Source organism: Podarcis raffonei, chromosome 6 (assembly GCF_027172205.1).
Source record: "Podarcis raffonei isolate rPodRaf1 chromosome 6, rPodRaf1.pri, whole genome shotgun sequence".
Classification (NCBI taxonomy): Eukaryota; Metazoa; Chordata; class Lepidosauria; order Squamata; family Lacertidae; genus Podarcis; species Podarcis raffonei.
The window spans coordinates 30,297,690-30,315,953 of NC_070607.1; the positions used below are offsets into that span (position 1 = coordinate 30,297,690).

Below are 18,264 nucleotides of genomic sequence, written 5' to 3' on the forward strand. Positions count from 1 at the left end.
AAGTAAGTCTAACAATGCAATGCTATACATGTCTATTTATAAACCGCACCGAGTTCAATGGAATTTACTCCCAGGTAATACGTGTGCATAAGACTGCAGCCTCAAAAGCCAATGCTGAACATGTTTAGTTGAAAGGAAGCCCTCTAGTGCTAATAAGTTTAGTGAGAGTAACTTTTCTTAGAAATTGCTTCCCATAGCCATCTAAAATTCCATAGCATCTCCTGCTTCCCTAAATCAACACACCATATTGAAAATGAAATTAGGTAAATATTTCTTTATTAAATGATTAATTTCATAAATAAATTCTCTTAATTCATTGAATATAAAATTAAATCATTTACAACTTATTCCAGTATTAGGGATTTTTTTTCCTCCAAAAAAACAAAAAAGCTACATTTTGATAAATAAAATATTCAGCTTTAAAAAGAACCAATTTCTGTTTGTGGGTATGAAATATATAGCTGGTGCCTATAGCTGCCATAGGCGAGGACTCCAAAAGTGCCCACCATAGGAAGGAATGTAACCTCGAACAAAAGTTTGGAACAACAACTAAAGCATGATATTATGTTGAACAGTAAGAAAATGAAGGTTTTCATAACCAGAACAGACGGACAAAGTATAAACAGATCAGTTACAAACAGAAATCGGTCATCATGAAAGTGCTCCAAAATGAAGCAATAAGATTGCTCCAGTACTATGAAGCTTTAAGTATGCTCAAACTGTTGCATTAGTATCCAGTTGCACAGTGCATTTTGTGTGTGTCTCAGTGTTGCCCTCCAATGGACAAACGCACCACTTCTGTAAGAGTTCATTTCTCCACTGTTACTTCAAAAAAAAAAAAAAAAATTGGAGCAAGCCTTCCGCTCAAGCCTGCACAAATCACAACCTAGTCCCTAAATTTGTGGATGTCATTGAATAGCCGGTAATTAGGATAGGCCTCATTTGCATGGGGGCAGTTGTAGTTGCATCTGCAAGACTGGATCATCATGACGTTCTTAGTGAAGGTCTCTCCGTCGTCGCAGCGGAAACGGATCTTGACAGTCCTGGTCTGCTGAGGCGTGCAGCATCTGCTGTCCACACATGAGCCGCAGTACTTGGGCCGGTACTTCTTTACGCTGGAGCAACCTGCGTAAGTGAACTTGACTGGCTCTTGGGACTTCTTGGTCTTTGTGCATTTCTTCCCCTTCTGGAAGGAAGAGATCAACAGCGTAAGTTAGGTTGCAATTCCAGCCAAAAGGCTCCCTCCACCCAAAAAACGACCTGGGAATTGTTGTGGGACCGTAAAGGGGGTTCTGTTGTTTTTACCTTTAAGGAGTCGTAGCTGGGTTGTCCGCAGGGTCTCACTTCACATATCCTGGTCTCTTTGACTAGTCTGCAGTCGGGATTATCGTTGGTGACTCGGGTGGAGACGCCCGTCCCACAGGTCTTTGAGCACTGGGACCAGGAGGTTGTCTGCACAATGCACTTTCGGTTCTCAAAGAAGTGAGTGCGTGGCTCAGATTCAAAGACTTTTAAAAAAAGGAGGGGGGGAGAGAAAAGAACAGTATAAATTTCTCATTTTTACGAGCTCTTTGTTTCTCTTCTCATCAACATGCATAGCAAAACACTGTAGACAGATAATCCCCCACACTAAAGAATTTCCAGTGGTAATCCCCCCTCCCCCTCCCTGGCAGAAGAACAACATGACCCTGGTCATCTTAAAACTCACCGGGTAACATTTTCAGCCCTCCTTTCACGATGGCTATGAGCTCATTGTTCCTGGTTAGCTCTCCTTCGGAAGCATCCTGACCAAACTCTTTGTCCATGAAACCTTGCAGGTCATCCAGGTTATCTTTGGAGTCATCACAGACCCATTCCTCACAGCACTGGCCAGGGACTTTCACTAGCCTTGGGTTAGGACAGCCCAAGTTAGGAAGGGAGAGTTCTTGGGGGCACAGCGGGATACAGCCAACCGCTCCATCGATGCATGTGCACTGGTGCTTGCAGTTGGGCTGGAAACTTTCTCCGTTCTGGTAGATTTTGGAGTTGTACTCACAGGGTCTCCCTTCTGATTGTGCTGCAAAGATTAGGAAAGAGGAGAGAGTTATAAATGGGGGCTCAGTCTGCTGAAGCAGGGTGTGTGTTTCTCTCCCCCCCCTTTTCTTTCTGCTCTGTTAAATTCGATTTATGGTAAAGTTCCCTGCAATCCCCAAGAGCTCTAGGCTAGAACAATAAGTTAGTCAGGAATCACTTTTCCTTATGCGCTGTTAGTGCAGCCCAGACATAGTGAATTGCATTCCAGACTGTTGAAGTCATATGCCCTTTTGCCAATCTACCAACAACAAAGCATAACCATACATGGACTGAAAATTACTAAACTTCACCGCTACAAGGACTGGTTGGTAATATATATATTTATATATATATACACTTCAAAGGGAGCCAAAGCCACAAGCTTTTTACCTCTGCAGATCCCCTTCGGAGCTGTGGAGCTGGCGCCGAAATTGCATTCCAGTCCCTTGGTGTGATCGCAAGGCTGCGTCTTGCTGCAGTCCTCGTTGAGCTGCTTAGCACAGACTTTACAACATCCACAGCCGTCCAGGACCAGACCGACTCCCGGGGCACATCTGGGGACCTCCAGGGGGCATTGGCAAGCAGCTGGGCAAGAAGAAGAAAGCACCTGGGGAGGAGAGACGGATAAAAAGTTTGGTGAGACACAAACAGGTACAACTAAGCAAAGCAGGAAACAGTCGGCCCGGCCTCCCTGCCATAAATGCAGACCAAAAACACAGGCACGTCACCTTTGATCATTGCCACTTCAGAGCTCAAGTTCCTTATATTTCTATGAACTGGCAAGAATACATTCGCTTCCCTCACAACAGGCGTGCCGGCTGCCTCTGCCTTCTCCCAACTTAAGTATATGCCTCCCCAAAGCCACACTATATCTTATTTAAAAATAAAAATAAAAACCATTCTGCCCACAGCAGACCAGAGAAGGCAAGAATCCTCAGCAAATGAGAAAGAAACGTCCACACCTACCCTGTTTACTAACTGAAGGAGTGCAAAAGCCAGGACGAAACAGCTGGTTCTCTGAGAGTTCATCTTCGGTTCCCTTTTTTTTAAGGCGAAGGATTTCTGGTCTCTTTTCTCCCTTCTTCAGCCAGAAGCAAACTTGAACAGAGAGAGAGAGAGAGGGAAAGTAGGACCTAAACAATTTCTCGGTGTTTGTCTGAGCGAAGTGGCGGTGACTTTTTGTTTTAAAGAGAGAGTCGCGAGTCCTGGAAAGCCTCGGGGGCTCGCTTTGCTTCTCTTGCGGGGAAGGCGGAGAGGAGGACTCGGCTGCTTTCTCTTGGCTCCCTCTGCTCGTGGCGCCGCGCACTTTCCCGGGGATCCCTTTGCCGTCTGAGGAGGCTCCGAGAGGGAGCAGCCTTATATAGTGTGCAGGCGCCGCGTGCTGCAGCTGCACTGACGTTGAGCGTTCCAGAATTCTAAAGCACCAGGAATTGTAAGGCATCTCAGGAATGTTTCCTTGGCGCGGTTTGCATCCAAGCTCCGCCCTGTCTAAGCTGCACTTTTTCCCCCTCGCCGTCTCACAAGCAAGAAAACAGGTTCTCCCTCCCCTCCCCTTTCCAACGCTTTTAAACAATCGCGGAGTTATAGATTGTAATATCGCAACACGAACCCCTCTCCTCTTTTTTGGGTGGGTGGGTGGTAGAAAATATTTTGCTTGGCTATAAAGATTTCTTCTCTTTGCCCCCCCCCCGAAACTTTCCCCATTTGCAGCCTAGGAAACAAGTGCGTTAGACATATTGTCCCGGTGTGTTTGCTAAATAGCTTATATGCTATTGAAGATTAAAGAGGAGGGGGGGTTGAGGGGGAAGGGGAAGAGGCATGCAAATTTCTTAAGACACTCGGATTTGATCTAATAGTGGAATGGAAAGGTGTATCCCTTAACTAAGACCCAGATGGCGTCGTTTAAATTTGTATATATATTTTTTGAATGGGGCATGGGCAAAAGAAATTACTCCCCGTTGTCTGGACCGGTCCCAGGAAGGGGGAGGGGTCCTCTTGTGCCCTTAAGTTTTTGGGTTATGGATTATTATTTTTACCTTCGGTTACCTTGATCTCGGAAGCTCCATTTCCGCTATTTGAGGTCATATCAAGCAGAACGTCTCCAGCAGCTCCCTCGCCCTGCAGCTATTAATTAACTTCTCAGGGTTTAATTGGCACATTTCGATGGCTCGAAAAGCAGCTAGCCAGACCTCCACGCTGCAAATGTTTCCAGCTTTTCAGGGAAAAGGTTCGGCTTTTCTTATCTCTCTCTACCTTTTAAGCTGATAATCTTTAAACTTGGGATGTTGCTGTAAGAATTTCGAGACGCTGAGAGTAAAAGCACACACACACCCTTTTTAAAGGTCCCTTTTATGATTCTTGATCTGTCTTGAAGAGGGCTGTGACCGTGTGTGTGAAATCTGCTTCAATAAAAGCAAAATTGAAAGTGGTTCCTATGGAACAATGAACTCTCCGTGACCTTCCACTCTAGCGTGGAATGATAAGCAATTAGAATAAAGCAGCGCCTACCCTGCATGTCCTGGCTTAGCAGTATTCAAATAATGTTTTTTGGGGTTTTTTTTTACTATAATGTGGAGAATGTTTTGAAAGCTATGCAGATGATAAACCATATATTGCAATACACCTACGGCGTTCTGTTCAAAATACGTAAAAAAATAAATAAATCCGAAAGTTCCTTATTGGCTCTTTAATTACGCGGAAGGCAAACACTTTGGTAAACGTGGGCTCCCATAATAAGTCATTTAAAAGCGATGGCGGGCCTTCAGAACACGCCTTCCTTTGCAAGCCTGTTGTTTATGGGTTTTGGGGGTTTGTTTGTTTGCTTATAGTATTTTCCTCTTCGGTTAAGTTTCTTTCCTAATGCATCTTCTCTGGTTTTAGGATTTGGGTTTTTTTATTATTATCGTGGAGGGCACGACGACGACGACACAGAGGTGTTCCTAGCTTCTGTTGTGGCGTCTTTCAACCCTCCTTCATCGCCCTAAGTATTTCCAGATGGCGATTCAGACACCAGACGTAACAATATTTCCATATTTGGTCGAGCAGTAGTCCGCATTTTCCACATTTTTCTGCACTGTTACCCAACCACAAAGCATTCTTGACAGCTTCAGATGTTGTTAAATATAGACTTCACTTTTGTTCCCAGGGCAGGAAATTCTTCGGAATTCTTGTTGGGGTGTTTTTCTTCTCCTCTCTACACACCCCCCCTTTCTCTCTCTCCCCACCCCCCGTCCTTCACGCAATCTACCTATTATGGTTTAGGAGGAATTGCATTGTGGCTTTGCTGGCCTGTTAGTGACAAATACATAACTTAGAAGAAATATCCCTTGCTGGATATCTTATTCCCCTGGGGAGGGGAGGGGGGGGTTGTTGCTGAGCTTAACTTTTAATAAAGCAACTATCGATTCCGTCCGCGCCGTCTGATTTCCAACCACAGAAACGTGCTGCTCCCAAGCAGAGAGACCATGTAGCAGTGGGGGGCGGGGGGTAGGGGGGGGAGAGAGGTTGTTGGAGGCGATGCGAAGGGGGGGAAAGCAATGTGATCGACCTGGCCGCCTCCCATGGCCATACGGGTTGTGTCTTATATGCGCTATTCGACGCACAGAGGGTGGCCGGTGGCGGGGAGGGGAGCGGACCCCTCGCCAGCCCCGCTGCTGCTTTGGAGCAGGGCAAACCCAGACGGCTCGTCGCCGGGTCCGCACACAGGGAGGCGTTTCAGAGGGGCTGGGAGCGTGTTTCCAGGGTAAGTTGTTGCTGCTCCTGGGTCCTAATTGGAGGTGGGGGGTGCGAGTGTGAGTCTAAGTGAGAAGTTGGGGGCAATGTTCGAGGAATAATAACCAGCTTTGTTAAATCCTGCAGGGAACTTCAGAAATGACAGAGTGGCTGTTGTTGTTAGGTGTTTTTTTTCCAAGGGAAAAGGGGTTGGGTGTCTCTGCAGCCAGGGAGACAGAACCAATATAATGGAGCCCTGTGTCCTCTGAGGGGGGGCGGCGGGTTGAAGCACCAGCTTGCAGAAGCAGTTTCCACGCACATATACGGTTTCCCTGTCTCTCCCCTTCGACTAAAGGGGAGAGCTCAGTTGGTACAGCATGAGGCTCTTAATCTCAAGGCCGTGGGTTCGAGCCCCACATTGCAGGGGGGGGGTTGGACTCTCAGTGGTCCTCATGGTCCCCTCCGGCCCTGTCAAATATGGGAGTATTTTCTGACTAGCTCCAGACACCTCCCCCCCCTCAAAAAAAGAAGAAGGAATAAACACGGGGTTGGGGTAGCATAAAAGACCCGTCTTTTTGTGCATCCTTCAGGAGGGAATTCTCCATCCCTCTATCCCCACCCCATCAGAAGACAACATGAGGTAACCATCTGTCCAAAAAGGAATTGAGTCCAGGGTTAAGACGATTGCGTTCCCCAGTGACTGTTCACCGGAAAGGGAGAAAACTTGTTTCAGTAGCTCGTGGCTCCCCACACCCCTAAAAAATGAAAAAACCCCACGCCTGTCAAAACCGATGGGGCTTGCGCGTGGGGGCCAGAGAGGAGCCGAGGTGTGTTCTGGCGCCGCCTCCCATTTGCTCCTCGTCGGATCTCAGGCAGAAAGTGCTGAGTGGGGCAGCCAGGGAAGCTGCCTCGTCACTGTTAGGCAGAGTGGGGTTTCCCCACCCCCACCCCTCCTCTCCCTTTGCCCTCTGCAGCCGGGTTGGTGGGGTCGGATCCCTTCCCTTGCTGCCTGGCCTTTGCTTTGGGAAACCGACGTAGCAGAGGCGGGGGCTTGGGGTGGATGGAGAGAGAGAGGAGATAATTGCCAAAGTGATTTCCGGCTCGAGCTAAACAAACTCCCGAGGTTTCCAACCCCGATCCATATTTGGTGAAAGTCTTGAGGAGTGTCGTCATCCGCTAGCCACCCCCCACCCCGCAGGAGGACGACGATGATGTAGCCGAAAGGGTAGGCGTAAGGCGCGTCCGGCTCTCTTTTTAGCAAGGCGAGCTCATTTGGGGTCGTTGACCCTGCAGCGTTCCAGAGATCCGGATCACTCGGGAATCTCTGGGCACGTGTCCCGAGCCTTTCCTAGAGAGGGGTTCTTCCTCCCTTCCGCGCCGTCGAAGATCCTCCCCGCGCAGCTCTGCGTGCGCTCTGCCTCGCTTTGCTAAGCCAGCAGCAAACCGGGTTAAGGACTTGGTACCTCGGGGCTCTTCCTGCAAGGGACATAGGAACCAACTCCTAGAGGACGAGGTCCTTTTGCATCACTCACCCCACCCAATAAAATATTCGAAGGGTGGGGCAAAGTTAACAGGCACTGCCATTCAAAGGGTGTGTGTGTGCCGCTTCATGTGATCAATTAATGTGGAGGGTGGATTACCTGAGGCCTCCCCCCCCCCGAATATTTTATTCAAGTTGGCATCCCTGGCAGGGGATGTTTGAGGTGGGGGGAGAGGGAGAGATTAGCCATGCAGGCAACTTTAGCTGGATTTGGCAGTCCTTACTGGCCAGAGGTGGGTGGTAGGAGTGTGGTGGTTTAACTTCCTTTCTTAAGGTTAAGTTAAAAGGCACAGATTCTAAAATTGCCAGACTGGCTTCACATGCGACCAAGAGGAAGCGCATGGGAGCGTCGCTATAGATAAGGTCACTGGCCAAGCAGTGGCCAACCTGAGAGGTGCATCTGAGAAAGCCTTGCAATATTACGGAGGGTGCTAAGGCCTGTTTCTAGGGCCGTACGCCACTGCAGAGAATCAGAGAGTAGGCCCCAGTATTTTCTCTGTGGCGTTTTGGTGCACCGCTCTTAGATCATTTGGTTGCCAGCACAATCTATTTGTTGGCTCTGTTCAAGCCATAGAGCAGCACTTCCCAAGCCTTTTACTGAAGTCTAGCCTAAGACATTTACCTGCACGTCCTATTCATTTGCTTAAGAACTGGAAAGCTGCATTCCCGGAAGCCGGTGCAGTCCTATGTGCGCATGGGTCCTTTCGCCCACATCTAGCCCGGCACTTTACCCTCAGTGTTTCCTGTGGATGCTCTTTTGCCATGTCTGCACCATCCATTTCCCCTGGAGTATCCTGGGAACTGTGGGTTGTTGTGGGTGCTTGGAATTGTAGCACTGTTAACTCGTTTCATATTGTCTTCTGTAAGCATCTGTTGCAAGACTGTGTCAAGGTCACTGTAACTGCAGAAATGACTGCATGGTGCACCGAGGCATAGACCCTCTAGTGCTGTGAAAAAATGTCCCTAGGTCCTGATTAGCTACAGGAAATACAGGCCTTTTTGTAATAAAAGTTGGTATCTGGCTTTGGTTTGATGCAAAACCCACATGTGCCTGGATACAGCTTGTTGGTTCAGTAGCTAATCTTCATGATTAGTTAGTATTAGGGTGGGAGCAATCTAGTTCTGTTATTTTCTATTCTGTACCTGACTTCCTAAAATTATCTCTACACTGCTGGCCCTTTTTCAATTGCCCTTTCTTGGTCCTGGGTTTATAACCTCCTTAATGAAGCATTGCATTTTTGCTGCTGTGGCTTTTTGGAGTAAACTTGGCTCTGAATCTGGATGCTCGGCTCCATGCGACTGGATAAAGTGTGTGGGTTTGAGGCTCAAAAGACAATGAATGGGACTGTTTGGCTCCTGTTTTTGTGACTCCCAAGGATGTCAAGATAAGAGCCTGAGTTTCCCCTGGCTCAGCTTGCAGAGCTACAGGTTTGATGGCCATATTACCTGGCAGGGCTGGTATTCACCCTAGTCAATGATCATTCAAACATCCCTCACACCAAAGGAACTCCTGGGAGCTCCAGGTCTAAGGGCACCCTTCCAGGAGAATCCTTTACATGGCAGCAGGATGGGATGAGAGCGAAAGGAAAGACGAGATAAAACTGATAAAGCTCACCTTACCAAACCTATTCCCACATATTTTCTTCCCCTAAGGGAGCTCATAATTTCTTTCCCTCTTGGTTTGCCCCCTGGCTCTATCCCAGTAAATGTGATATCAAACCCACACACTTCACACGGTCCCATTGGGAGCCTCTAAATCAGGGGCGAATCCGTGCCATTTTATAGTCCTGAGCTGAATTTTAAGGAGTTGAATCCCGCAGCTACGTGAATGACTTTTGAATTCAGATTTCCCTGTGAGCATTTCTCAGATGCTTTTCTGTTGCAGTCTTTTCTGCAGTCTGTACCTTAGAGAATGAATCTGCTTCTCTCTAGACACATTAGGGTAGCATATATATGTATATATATTTTCCTTCAAGATTGCTGATTGCCGTTATGTCGTTAAGGGGGAGTGTCCCACAGAGAGAAAGAGTGTAAAAGAAGATTGGAATGATTCTGTTTGTTTCTAAATGAAAGCCGTACAATTCCTCCCAGACAGGAGGCAATGTTGAACACAATCAATTGCATTCTGTTTTGATCTGAACATTTCTGCCCGAGGAAAAGCCTTGCTCGTGTATTGTAAGCATATGCCAGGGCTTCTATAGCAGTGGTTCCTAAGGCGATTCAGCTGCAACTACAGGTGCTGCCACAGGCCATGCATGGTGAATTCAGGACCAGCCTTTCAATATTCTCTTTGATCAATGGAGCAAATAGTGCTCCGCTGAATTGTGTAGAGGAGAGGGGCAGGATCTGCAATTGTAGGAACCAATCAGTTGGAGGGGTGGCTTTTCTTCTCTTCCACATCCCAGGCCTTGTTATCCTGAGGCAGTGGGCGATCTCCATCAACGTTTCTTCTTCCTCAGTCCTTCACCCATCTATTCCTACATTTATCTCCCATGTCACTTCTTGCCTCTGCTTCTCCTCCTCCATCCCATAGTATAGGGATGACTAACCTGTGGCCCTCTAGATCCTGCTAGACCAGAGTTTGCCAAACTTGGCCCTCCAGCTGTTTTTGGACTACAACTCCCATCATCCCTAGCTAGCAGGACCAGTGGCCAGGGATGATGGGAACTGTAATCCAAAAACAGCTGGAGACACAAGTTTGGGAAACCCTGTGCTAGACTCTAGCCCCCATCAGCCCCAGTCAGCATCACCAATGATGGGAGTTGCAATCTACTACCATTTGACGGTCCACAGATTAACTGTACACTTCTTGGGAACAAACTTTAAATAGATTTCAGAAGTTCAACACAGAACATCTTTGCTCCTATAGCATGAAGGTGACTTTGCCCCTTCACACACACCCCTCTTCCCCAAATAATAATTCATAATTCTCGTCATAGAAGGAAATCCTAATGTTTGGCTTGCTAGCACCAGTTGCATGCCTGGTTTATGATGCTTTGGCTGGAGGTGGAAACCAGAATTCCAGCCGGTCTTCTTGGTCAGCCAGGGCTCATGAGGCAGTGTTGTGTGCTGTGGGTTTCTGCCGTGCTGCACTGACTTCCTGGAGTAGCTTGCAAAGACATGACAACATCAGCAGCAGGAGCTGACTACAGACCACAGCATAAACACAGCAATATGGCACGTGGACTTCAGAAACTATCAGATAAAGTTGCCCCTTCCTTGACATGCCAGGAATTGAAGCTTGAACTTCTAGTACAGGCTACAATGGGAGAGAGCAGAACTTGACCCTATTGTGCCCTACTGGCTCGTCTTGAGTTTCCTGTGTTCATTTAAGGACAGTAACTCAACCAAGGAGCATCTATTGGGGCCAAGGTTTCATTCTGCATGAATGCCCTGAAAATATATATTGAGAATGGAGATGGATGGCAGTCATGTCCAAAGGCTGTCTAAATGTTCTCTTAGGAAAGCTTTTGCTCAATGGAAACACCTTTTGTGGTGTTCTTAATGTTTCCAGATTCGAGTTTTTCCTTCCTATGTCTTTCATTCTTCTCCTTTTCTCCACTTTTGGTTTCTTCCCTCAGCCCTACACTTTTCTGCATTTAATGTTTGCGCTTACCTTCGAATGGGCCTCTCCTGCTGCCTTTGCCAGACCACTGGTTCCTGCAGCCCTAAATCATCCCTTCAGTAGTAAACGTCTTGGTTCCGTGACTCACAAGGGAGGTGAAAAGCTGGGGAGGGGGCCAGCTAAACATGGAAATGCATAGAGAAGACAGCGGAACTGAAGTATGACCTCAGTGTTTAATGTTCAAGTGGTTTCAGGTTTTTGCTTCCTTGGTTTGCACAAAGTTAACGCAGTATTCTTCAGGAACAAATAGACAAGTCTACATTCCTTGTGCAACAACTGTATAAACAAGGCCTGCTAAGAACAGGTTCTGGGTGCTTTTTCAGTCCTTGGGAATAAAGATGTTCTTTCATTCCTGTGCCTCTCCTTTCTTCTTCTGCTGTATCTTTGCAGATCTCATGGTTCATCTTACCTACAGAGCCTTTGGGAACTTCCTGTCTCATTTGCTTATTTTTCTTCAGGGAATTAAAGAGAGGGGGGTGGAAATCTAACAGTTACCCTGGCGTTATTCAGAATTGGGGCTTCAGGACTGAAGGTGGATGTTGAATAATGTTTCATTTCAAATAGAAGAGGTGCAGGGGCTTGAGCAGGAAAAGCTATGTTGCTTTTCCTAGAAGAAGCCCCATCCCCTAATGCGGTTGTGGTTACTTAATGGTGAGGAAAAGGTCCTTGGTACTTGCTCAACAATACTCACTTTTTATTGTAACCAGTGTGGATGGTGCTGGCATTTCAAACCACTTCAGAGGCCAGGCCAAGCCCTAATCAGCCCTGAACCATATATTGGAAGTGAAGAAAATATGTACTAAATTGTGCAACTTTTTTCCAATAATGTGGAATCCAAATAAAAATAAAGGCAGATTTCTAAGAGCCAGAACAGACAAAACGTTTTCATGTGGTGGTGAAAACATTTATGTGTGGCGGTGAAAAAAACCTCATGAAATCTTTATGCTGTTTTTCATCTGAACAGGAGAAGGCTATTGTGACTGACCTGTGAACTTTTAATAACCCGTAAAATGACTGGACAACGAGGAACATTGGAGGGACAATTGCAAGCTAAACAAGAAGGTGAGACTACTCAGCTTTTTGAAAGGTTATTGACTTCCTTATCACAAGTTCTGGCATGGGAATTTCTGTCTGATGTGTGTTTCTGTGTTCTGAAACTTCTGAAATCAGATAGAAGGAGCATAGCTGGGCGATGATGATGAGATCACTGAGCAATTACATTTGATATGAGCATTTCTTTGCTGCATAGCGTGACAATCTTACCGTATTTTTCGCTCTATAGGACGCAGTTTTCCCCCTTCAAAAATGAAGGGGAAATGTGTGTGCGTCCTATGGAGCGAAGACGCCATAGCCCCGCGACCCTCTCCCGGCTGGAGAGGTGATGCGCGGCTATGGCAGGAGCCTCTATAGCCGCGTGTCACCTCTCCAGCTGGGAGAGCGCGCGCAGGGCTAAAGAAGCCATAGCCCCGTGACCCTCTCCCGGCTGGAGAGGTGACACGCGACTATGGCAGCAGCCTCTCCGCTGCGCCTTTCCGCTGCTCCCTGACCTGCTCTTTGGGGCTGGTGGTGGGCTTCCCCCCGCCAGCCCCAAAGAGCAGGTCGAAAGGAACCTGAAGCCTGGAGAGTGAGAGGGGTCGCCCCTCTCGCTCTCCAGGCTTCCAAGGTAGCCACCTGAACACACCTTAAACGGCACCTTGTTTTAGAGCGGGAAAACGGGGGAAATTCTCCCCCTCTCTGTGCAGCGCCTCCTGCCGCTTCGCTGAAGGGGCGCTGGGCAGAGAGGGGGAGATTTTTTTTTTCTTGTTCTCCCCCCTCTAAAACAAGGTGCGTCCTATTGTCCGGTGCGTCCTATGGTGCGAAAAATACGGTAATTGAAGCACCTAGCCTGTTCTTATACACATTTACTCATTAATGAAAGTAGCATTCTGTTCCTTGCTGCTACTAAGAATATACACACCAAGTTTCAACTTTCTGGAGTGCCTAGAAGCATCTTAGCTATTTGGGAGGAACAGTTTTATCCCTCATTTTCAGGAACACCCTTGCAGTTGTCTCCCTTTTGGACTTTTTGAGTCATCTGCATGTTTTGGGCAACCTGAGTGCCAAATATTCAGCTTCTTTGTTGTCGAGAAGTACCTTAACCATTTGGGGTGAACTTTTGAGCCCCCTGTTTTGACAGAATAGTGTTTTTAGCTTTGGATTACATATGTGCCAAGTTTCAGAGCTCTAGGTCCTTGGGAACTTTTCTAATAATTTGGATATCCAAATTACTGGACACAAGTTGGACACAAGCGTGCAAGACTCAAATCACCAGAACCGGTTGAGACGAAATCAAGAGACCAAATAAATGCAAAGGAAACACAAAACGGGTTCTGCTATAACTGCTAAATTTTAGTTACAGCCTCAGTATGAACTAGTTTCAATTTAGCTCCAATGTGCAAGTAACATGCTACCTTGGGATGTGGCTTTGTGCATTATGCAATGGGTTTGAAAGGAAGCGGGAGCACTCTTAGTCTTCTGCACTTCAGGTTGATGTGCGAAGGAGGAACTCAGGCTTCTTCCCTGCAAAAAGATGTGTGATCTGTCTGTGGCAGATGTTGAAGTTCCCCTTTCATTAAAGACAGTGGGAACATGAAAAGCAAAAGGGTTATTCATGCTTTCATCTCCCCCATACTTGCCACAGGCAAAGCTTCTATATGCAGAAAGATATGCCAGGGCTGATGATGGCTGGTGTATGTGGAGAGATAATCTAGTGCATTTGTGAGCAGCAGCCAAGGATGTAGAGGCAAATAATGGCTGAGTCCATGCATGGTGTTAATGACGTAATTGTTTCGCATGGTTATTTGCAGAAGGAAGCAGCATATGGAATGTGTGGTCCTTTCCCTTTATTATTATGCCTTATTTTATCTAGGGTACTTTTAGCTCCCTCTTTGTTAAAATAAATCCCGCAGCGGAAACAATATCACAGCATATGTTGAGGACTATAATCATGAACACAATAAACAACGAACCAATTCTAAAACAAAGAGCAAACAGTAAATATCGATCAAATCACAGATCAGTTCAGCGAGCTTGCAATATGCGTAACTTTGTGTTATACTTTTGTTACGCCCACTAGGCTGCAGGGGCCAGGAAACAAACTGGCTGTCCTCTTTGTGGCTTGGTAGCAATCGGTAAAGACTGCAACATGTAGAGCAGCAGAGGAGGTGCTGAAGATTGGAGTGCCCGCAGAGCACATATGGTGCGTGATGTCACGCGTGTGAGAGCAACTTCATGTATGTGACATCGTGGCAGCTTTGGGAACAGCTGGTGCCTCCTTTCACATCAGGAGGAGGAGGAGGAGGAGCTGGCCACGGAAGCCGTGCCATGCTTGGCTCCACACTTGGCCTCCTCCCCCCCCCCGATCATTCGGGCTATTGGAGAACCTGAGCCCCCCAAATACTTTTTGGGAGGGGAACATAGCTGAGCCCCCATGAGGTTATGCCCCTGTATAGTAGCAAGTGTGCTGCTGGCCACATGTTCCTGTAATGCGTGTTTCTGTTATGCTTTTACCTGTGACAGAAGGTGTTCTTGTGATAGTTGCCTTCTCATGAACATCGAACCCTTTTGCACCAAACTATCTCTTACAATCTCACCAAATCCCTCTGTCCTGTTTTATGCCAAAGTCAATCATGTTTGCTCGAGAATGACTCAGTGGCTTGGATCTGAACTTGTTAATGCAAGGCAACATCCCAGTTTCCATTCATTGCCTCCTCCCAGAGCCGCTACCTGTGCCACATTGTTCCAGAGGGTCTCCCAAATCCTTAGAAATGGCTCTTTAAGAGGGCACGGGAGGTGCAGCGAGAAGGAGAGGGTAGGAAAGTGCCATTGTGCCATTAGATGCATTTCAAGACTACCAATTCCATGATGCAGTCTGATATTGGAGAAAATATGCATGATTGCGAGTGATTCAAAACCATTAATACAATGCAGCCATGAGCCTAAATAGTATCTTGGTCCTAAATTGCTTTGAACAAAGATGTGCCAGAAGAGTGCACATTGAATTTTAATTTGACTTTCTGCAAAAAGTCACTGTTGGGGTTTGGATAATGGAAGTGGAAGCACACTTTTCTTCTCTACATTTTGCACATAACTTCCGCAAACCTGTTAACATATTTTGCTTGCAGTCAGGATTCCAGATTCTTTCGTGAATATGTGAGCTTGTCGCCAGCTCCAGTACTCCTTTTCTTGTATTTTCCCTTAAAGGTTCTTGCAATGTGCTATATCTTAAATGTTTTCATCATCTTCTGAAGTTCATATAATGCTTACTTTAATATTTTTTCCACTTCTATATGACCCAAAAGCGTGTTAGGCATTTAGAGAACAAAGCGAGAAAGGTGCTGTCCTTTCTCCAAGGAGCTTAGAATCTAATTTTACACATGACGGAACAACAAGGCCATGGCAAACAATAGGAGAGATGGGGTGAAAAAGAACAAAAGATCCAGCACGCTAGGTAAGCTTCAGTCATCCATTCAAAGAGCAAAATATCACCATGTAACTTAGGTGACCGCCTGCTCGCAAAATAAAAGCCACATAGCCAGAGCAAAGAATTAATGAGCACCCCTTGTGCGGAAAGAGGTCTGCGTGAATTTTAGATTTAATATCGCAATCCGAAGAATGTGCAAGTTAGTCAAAGCTGAAAGTCTGAGAATAATTCTAGCTTTAATAAAATTATCACTTGTGTCAATGTTATTTATATAGACGTCCCCCCTTTATCCTCCCTTCGTATTCATAGAATCCACTGGATAGATTATAAAAGCAATACATAACTGTACTAAAAACAGCAACTAAAAAAAAATAGAACAATAGGAAAAAATGCCTTAAAAGCTATGATGTCAACTATAAATTCAGGAAAATGGGATGGTTTTGGTTTGGTGTCCAGTGAAAGGCTCCAGGTGAACTTCTCTAGGAAAGGAGTTTAAAAACTAGGTACTCTTTCTGGTAACACCTGCCTAACTTGTGACGTGGGAGAACTCAGAAGCACACATCTCACTGAACATGGAGGTCCACATATTTGTGGGGAAATTTCCAGAGGATTCTGCTGACCTCATATCCTATGAGTTAGTTTCTGTCCCAGGCCATATAAGTTCCAGTCAGGAAGGGGGGAGGGAATCCACTGACGCAGATGTCACCTAAACCGACATAGCTTTCATTGTCACAATGACTACAAATAGAATTTGGTCACTCAAGCAGTCGACTGAACAAACATATAGGATGATCAAACTGCTGCTGTCCTAATTCAGAAAAAAGCTCCTCTTACCTATGTGGTTTGGCTAATTTATCAACAGGAGAAAAGTGAACAGACATGATGTCACTCTTATATTCGTGGAGGCATTCCAGGAAACCTTGGGGTCAACATACCTGACTTATTGACGAATGATTTTTTTTTAACACACACACCGACCACAAAGACCCCCATTTAAATTAGTATTTAAATTATGCCTTCTGGTTTTATTTCAGTGAGAGTATAAACCATGTGCAGATAAACTAAATATGTAGTCCTCCTTATGTTGTCATGCTGGATGTAGTGATTGTAGAGTCGCTGATCCTTGCCTAAGCTCTTTGCATGGCACCTTAGCATAGCAATACAGTGGAACCTCGTGTTACGTACCGTCCTCCTTGCGAACGCTGCAGGTTACGAGCTCCGCTAACCCAGAAGTAGATGCTCCCGGTTGCGAACTTTGCCCTGGGATGTGAGCGGAAGTCGCACGCCGGCAGCGCGGCAGCAGCGGGAGGTGCTATTAGCGAAAGCGCGCCTTGGGTTATGAACGGTTTCAGCTTAAGAACAGACCTCCGGAACAAATTAAGTTCGTAACCAGAGGTACCACTGTATTGCCCCCAGCAGCAGAGTTTAAGCGCAGGGGAAAGAGGCAAAGGGAATTGTAGAATCATAAGAGTTGGAAGGGACCCTGAGGTTCATCTAGTCCCTGGTTCCCAAACTCAGGTCTCCAACTGTTTTTGGACTACAACCCCTATCATCCCTAGCTGGCAAGACCAGTGGTCAGGGATGATGGGAGTTGTAGTCCAAAAACAGCTGGAGTCCCAAGTTTGGGAAACACTGATCTAGTCCAACCCCCTGCAGTCCAGGAATCTTTTGTCCAACATGGAGCTCATACCCATGATCCTAAGAATTAAGAGTCTCATTCTCTACTGACTGAGATATTAAGTCCCCTTATGCAAATGGGAGTCCACTCGCACAAAACTGGATGTCACTTATGACTGTGTCTGTTAATTTGTCGTATTTCCTTTGATACGGGCAATGGGTTCACCAAACGTTTTGGAAGGAGTTGCACATATCACTTTTTTTATGGAGTAACCTTATTTCAAAAAGAAAGGGGATGTTGCTGTCAGTGCAGCTTCTCCCATTACAGACTGAAGCAGAAATCACTTAGAAGCTTGTATTTTATGCTTCATTACCTTCCTTTCCGAGGGACGTGGGTGGCGCTGTGGGTTAAACCACAGAGCCTAGGGCTTGCCGATCAGAAGGTCGGCGGTTCGAATCCCTGTGACGGGGTGAGCTCCCGTTGCTCGGTCCCTGCTGCTGCCAACCTAGCAGTTTGAAAGCACATCAAAGTGCAAGTAGATAAATAGGTACCGCTCCGGCGGGAAGGTAAACGACGTTTCCGTGTGCTGCTCTGGTTCGCCAGAAGCGGCTTAGTCATGCTGGCCACATGACCCGGAAGCCGGCTCCCTCGGCCAATAAACCAAGATGAGCGCCGCAACCCCAGAGTCGGCCACAACTGGACCTAATGGTCAGGGGTCCCTTTATCTTTACCTTACCTTCCTTTCCAGGAGGCCTATCAAATAAATAAATAAATAAATATCATAGTTCATCCCCCTACTGGCTGTGGGCTCAGTTCCTCTGTACCCTCTGTACAGTGGTACCTCGGGTTACATACGCTTCAGGTTACATACGCTTGAGGTTACATATGCTTCAGGTTACACACTCCGCCAACCCAGAAATAGTGCTTCAGGTTAAGAACTTTGCTTCAGGATGAGAACAGAAATCGTGCTCCGGTGGCGCTACATCAGCAGGAGGCCCCATTAGCTAAAGTGGTGCTTCAGGTTGAGAACAGTTTCAGGTTAAGAACGGACCCCCGGAACGAATTAAGTACTTAACCTGAGGTACCACTGTAGTTGCTTCTCAGCTTCCCCGCCTCCATCCATTTGTCTAATTGCCTTGCAAAGTTAAAACAAATGGCTGATACTACATCCTGTTGCAATGAGTTCCATAAATTTATGCTAACATTCACAGTCCTTTAAAAGATTAAAGCCCTCTCACTTTTGGAATGCAGATAAC

At 46.5% G+C, this 18,264-nt stretch overlaps 2 protein-coding genes across 4 annotated transcripts in view; one reads left to right on the forward strand and one right to left on the reverse strand.

The window, feature by feature from the left end:
* Window positions 1-259: 259 nt before the first annotated feature.
* Window positions 260-3,480, reverse strand: CCN1 (cellular communication network factor 1). Its single transcript, XM_053391870.1, has 5 exons — window positions 3,019-3,480; window positions 2,443-2,659; window positions 1,709-2,056; window positions 1,306-1,508; window positions 260-1,186 (listed from the first exon to the last, which is right to left on the reverse strand). Exons 1-5 carry the CDS (start codon window positions 3,079-3,081, stop codon window positions 887-889), a joined length of 1,131 nt encoding a protein of 376 aa, XP_053247845.1. The 5' UTR covers window positions 3,082-3,480; the 3' UTR covers window positions 260-886.
* A 2,115-nt stretch (window positions 3,481-5,595) lies between these two features.
* The window catches only part of DDAH1 (dimethylarginine dimethylaminohydrolase 1), a 123,573-nt gene continuing 110,904 nt past the window's right edge, over window positions 5,596-18,264 (forward strand). For 2 of the 3 annotated variants that reach the window (XM_053391878.1, XM_053391879.1), the window contains exons 1-2: window positions 5,597-5,794; window positions 11,893-11,990. The gene's annotated coding sequence lies outside the window, so the exon portion shown is untranslated. Of the gene's footprint in view, window positions 5,795-11,892; window positions 11,991-18,264 lie in introns of all 3 variants that reach the window. The other variant, XM_053391880.1, reaches the window with a different exon arrangement.

Bases quoted from the DNA above. Each gene is read 5' to 3' on its own strand.
- CCN1 (XM_053391870.1), bottom strand. From the start codon at position 3,081: ATGAACTCTCAGAGAACCAGCTGTTTCGTCCTGGCTTTTGCACTCCTT. The intron at 2,660-3,018 runs GTAGGTGTGGAC...TCTCCTCCCCAG, and splicing joins TCCTTCAGTTAGTAAACAGG to GTGCTTTCTTCTTCTTGCCC. The intron at 1,187-1,305 runs GTAAAAACAACA...TCTTCCTTCCAG, and splicing joins CCAGCTACGACTCCTTAAAG to AAGGGGAAGAAATGCACAAA.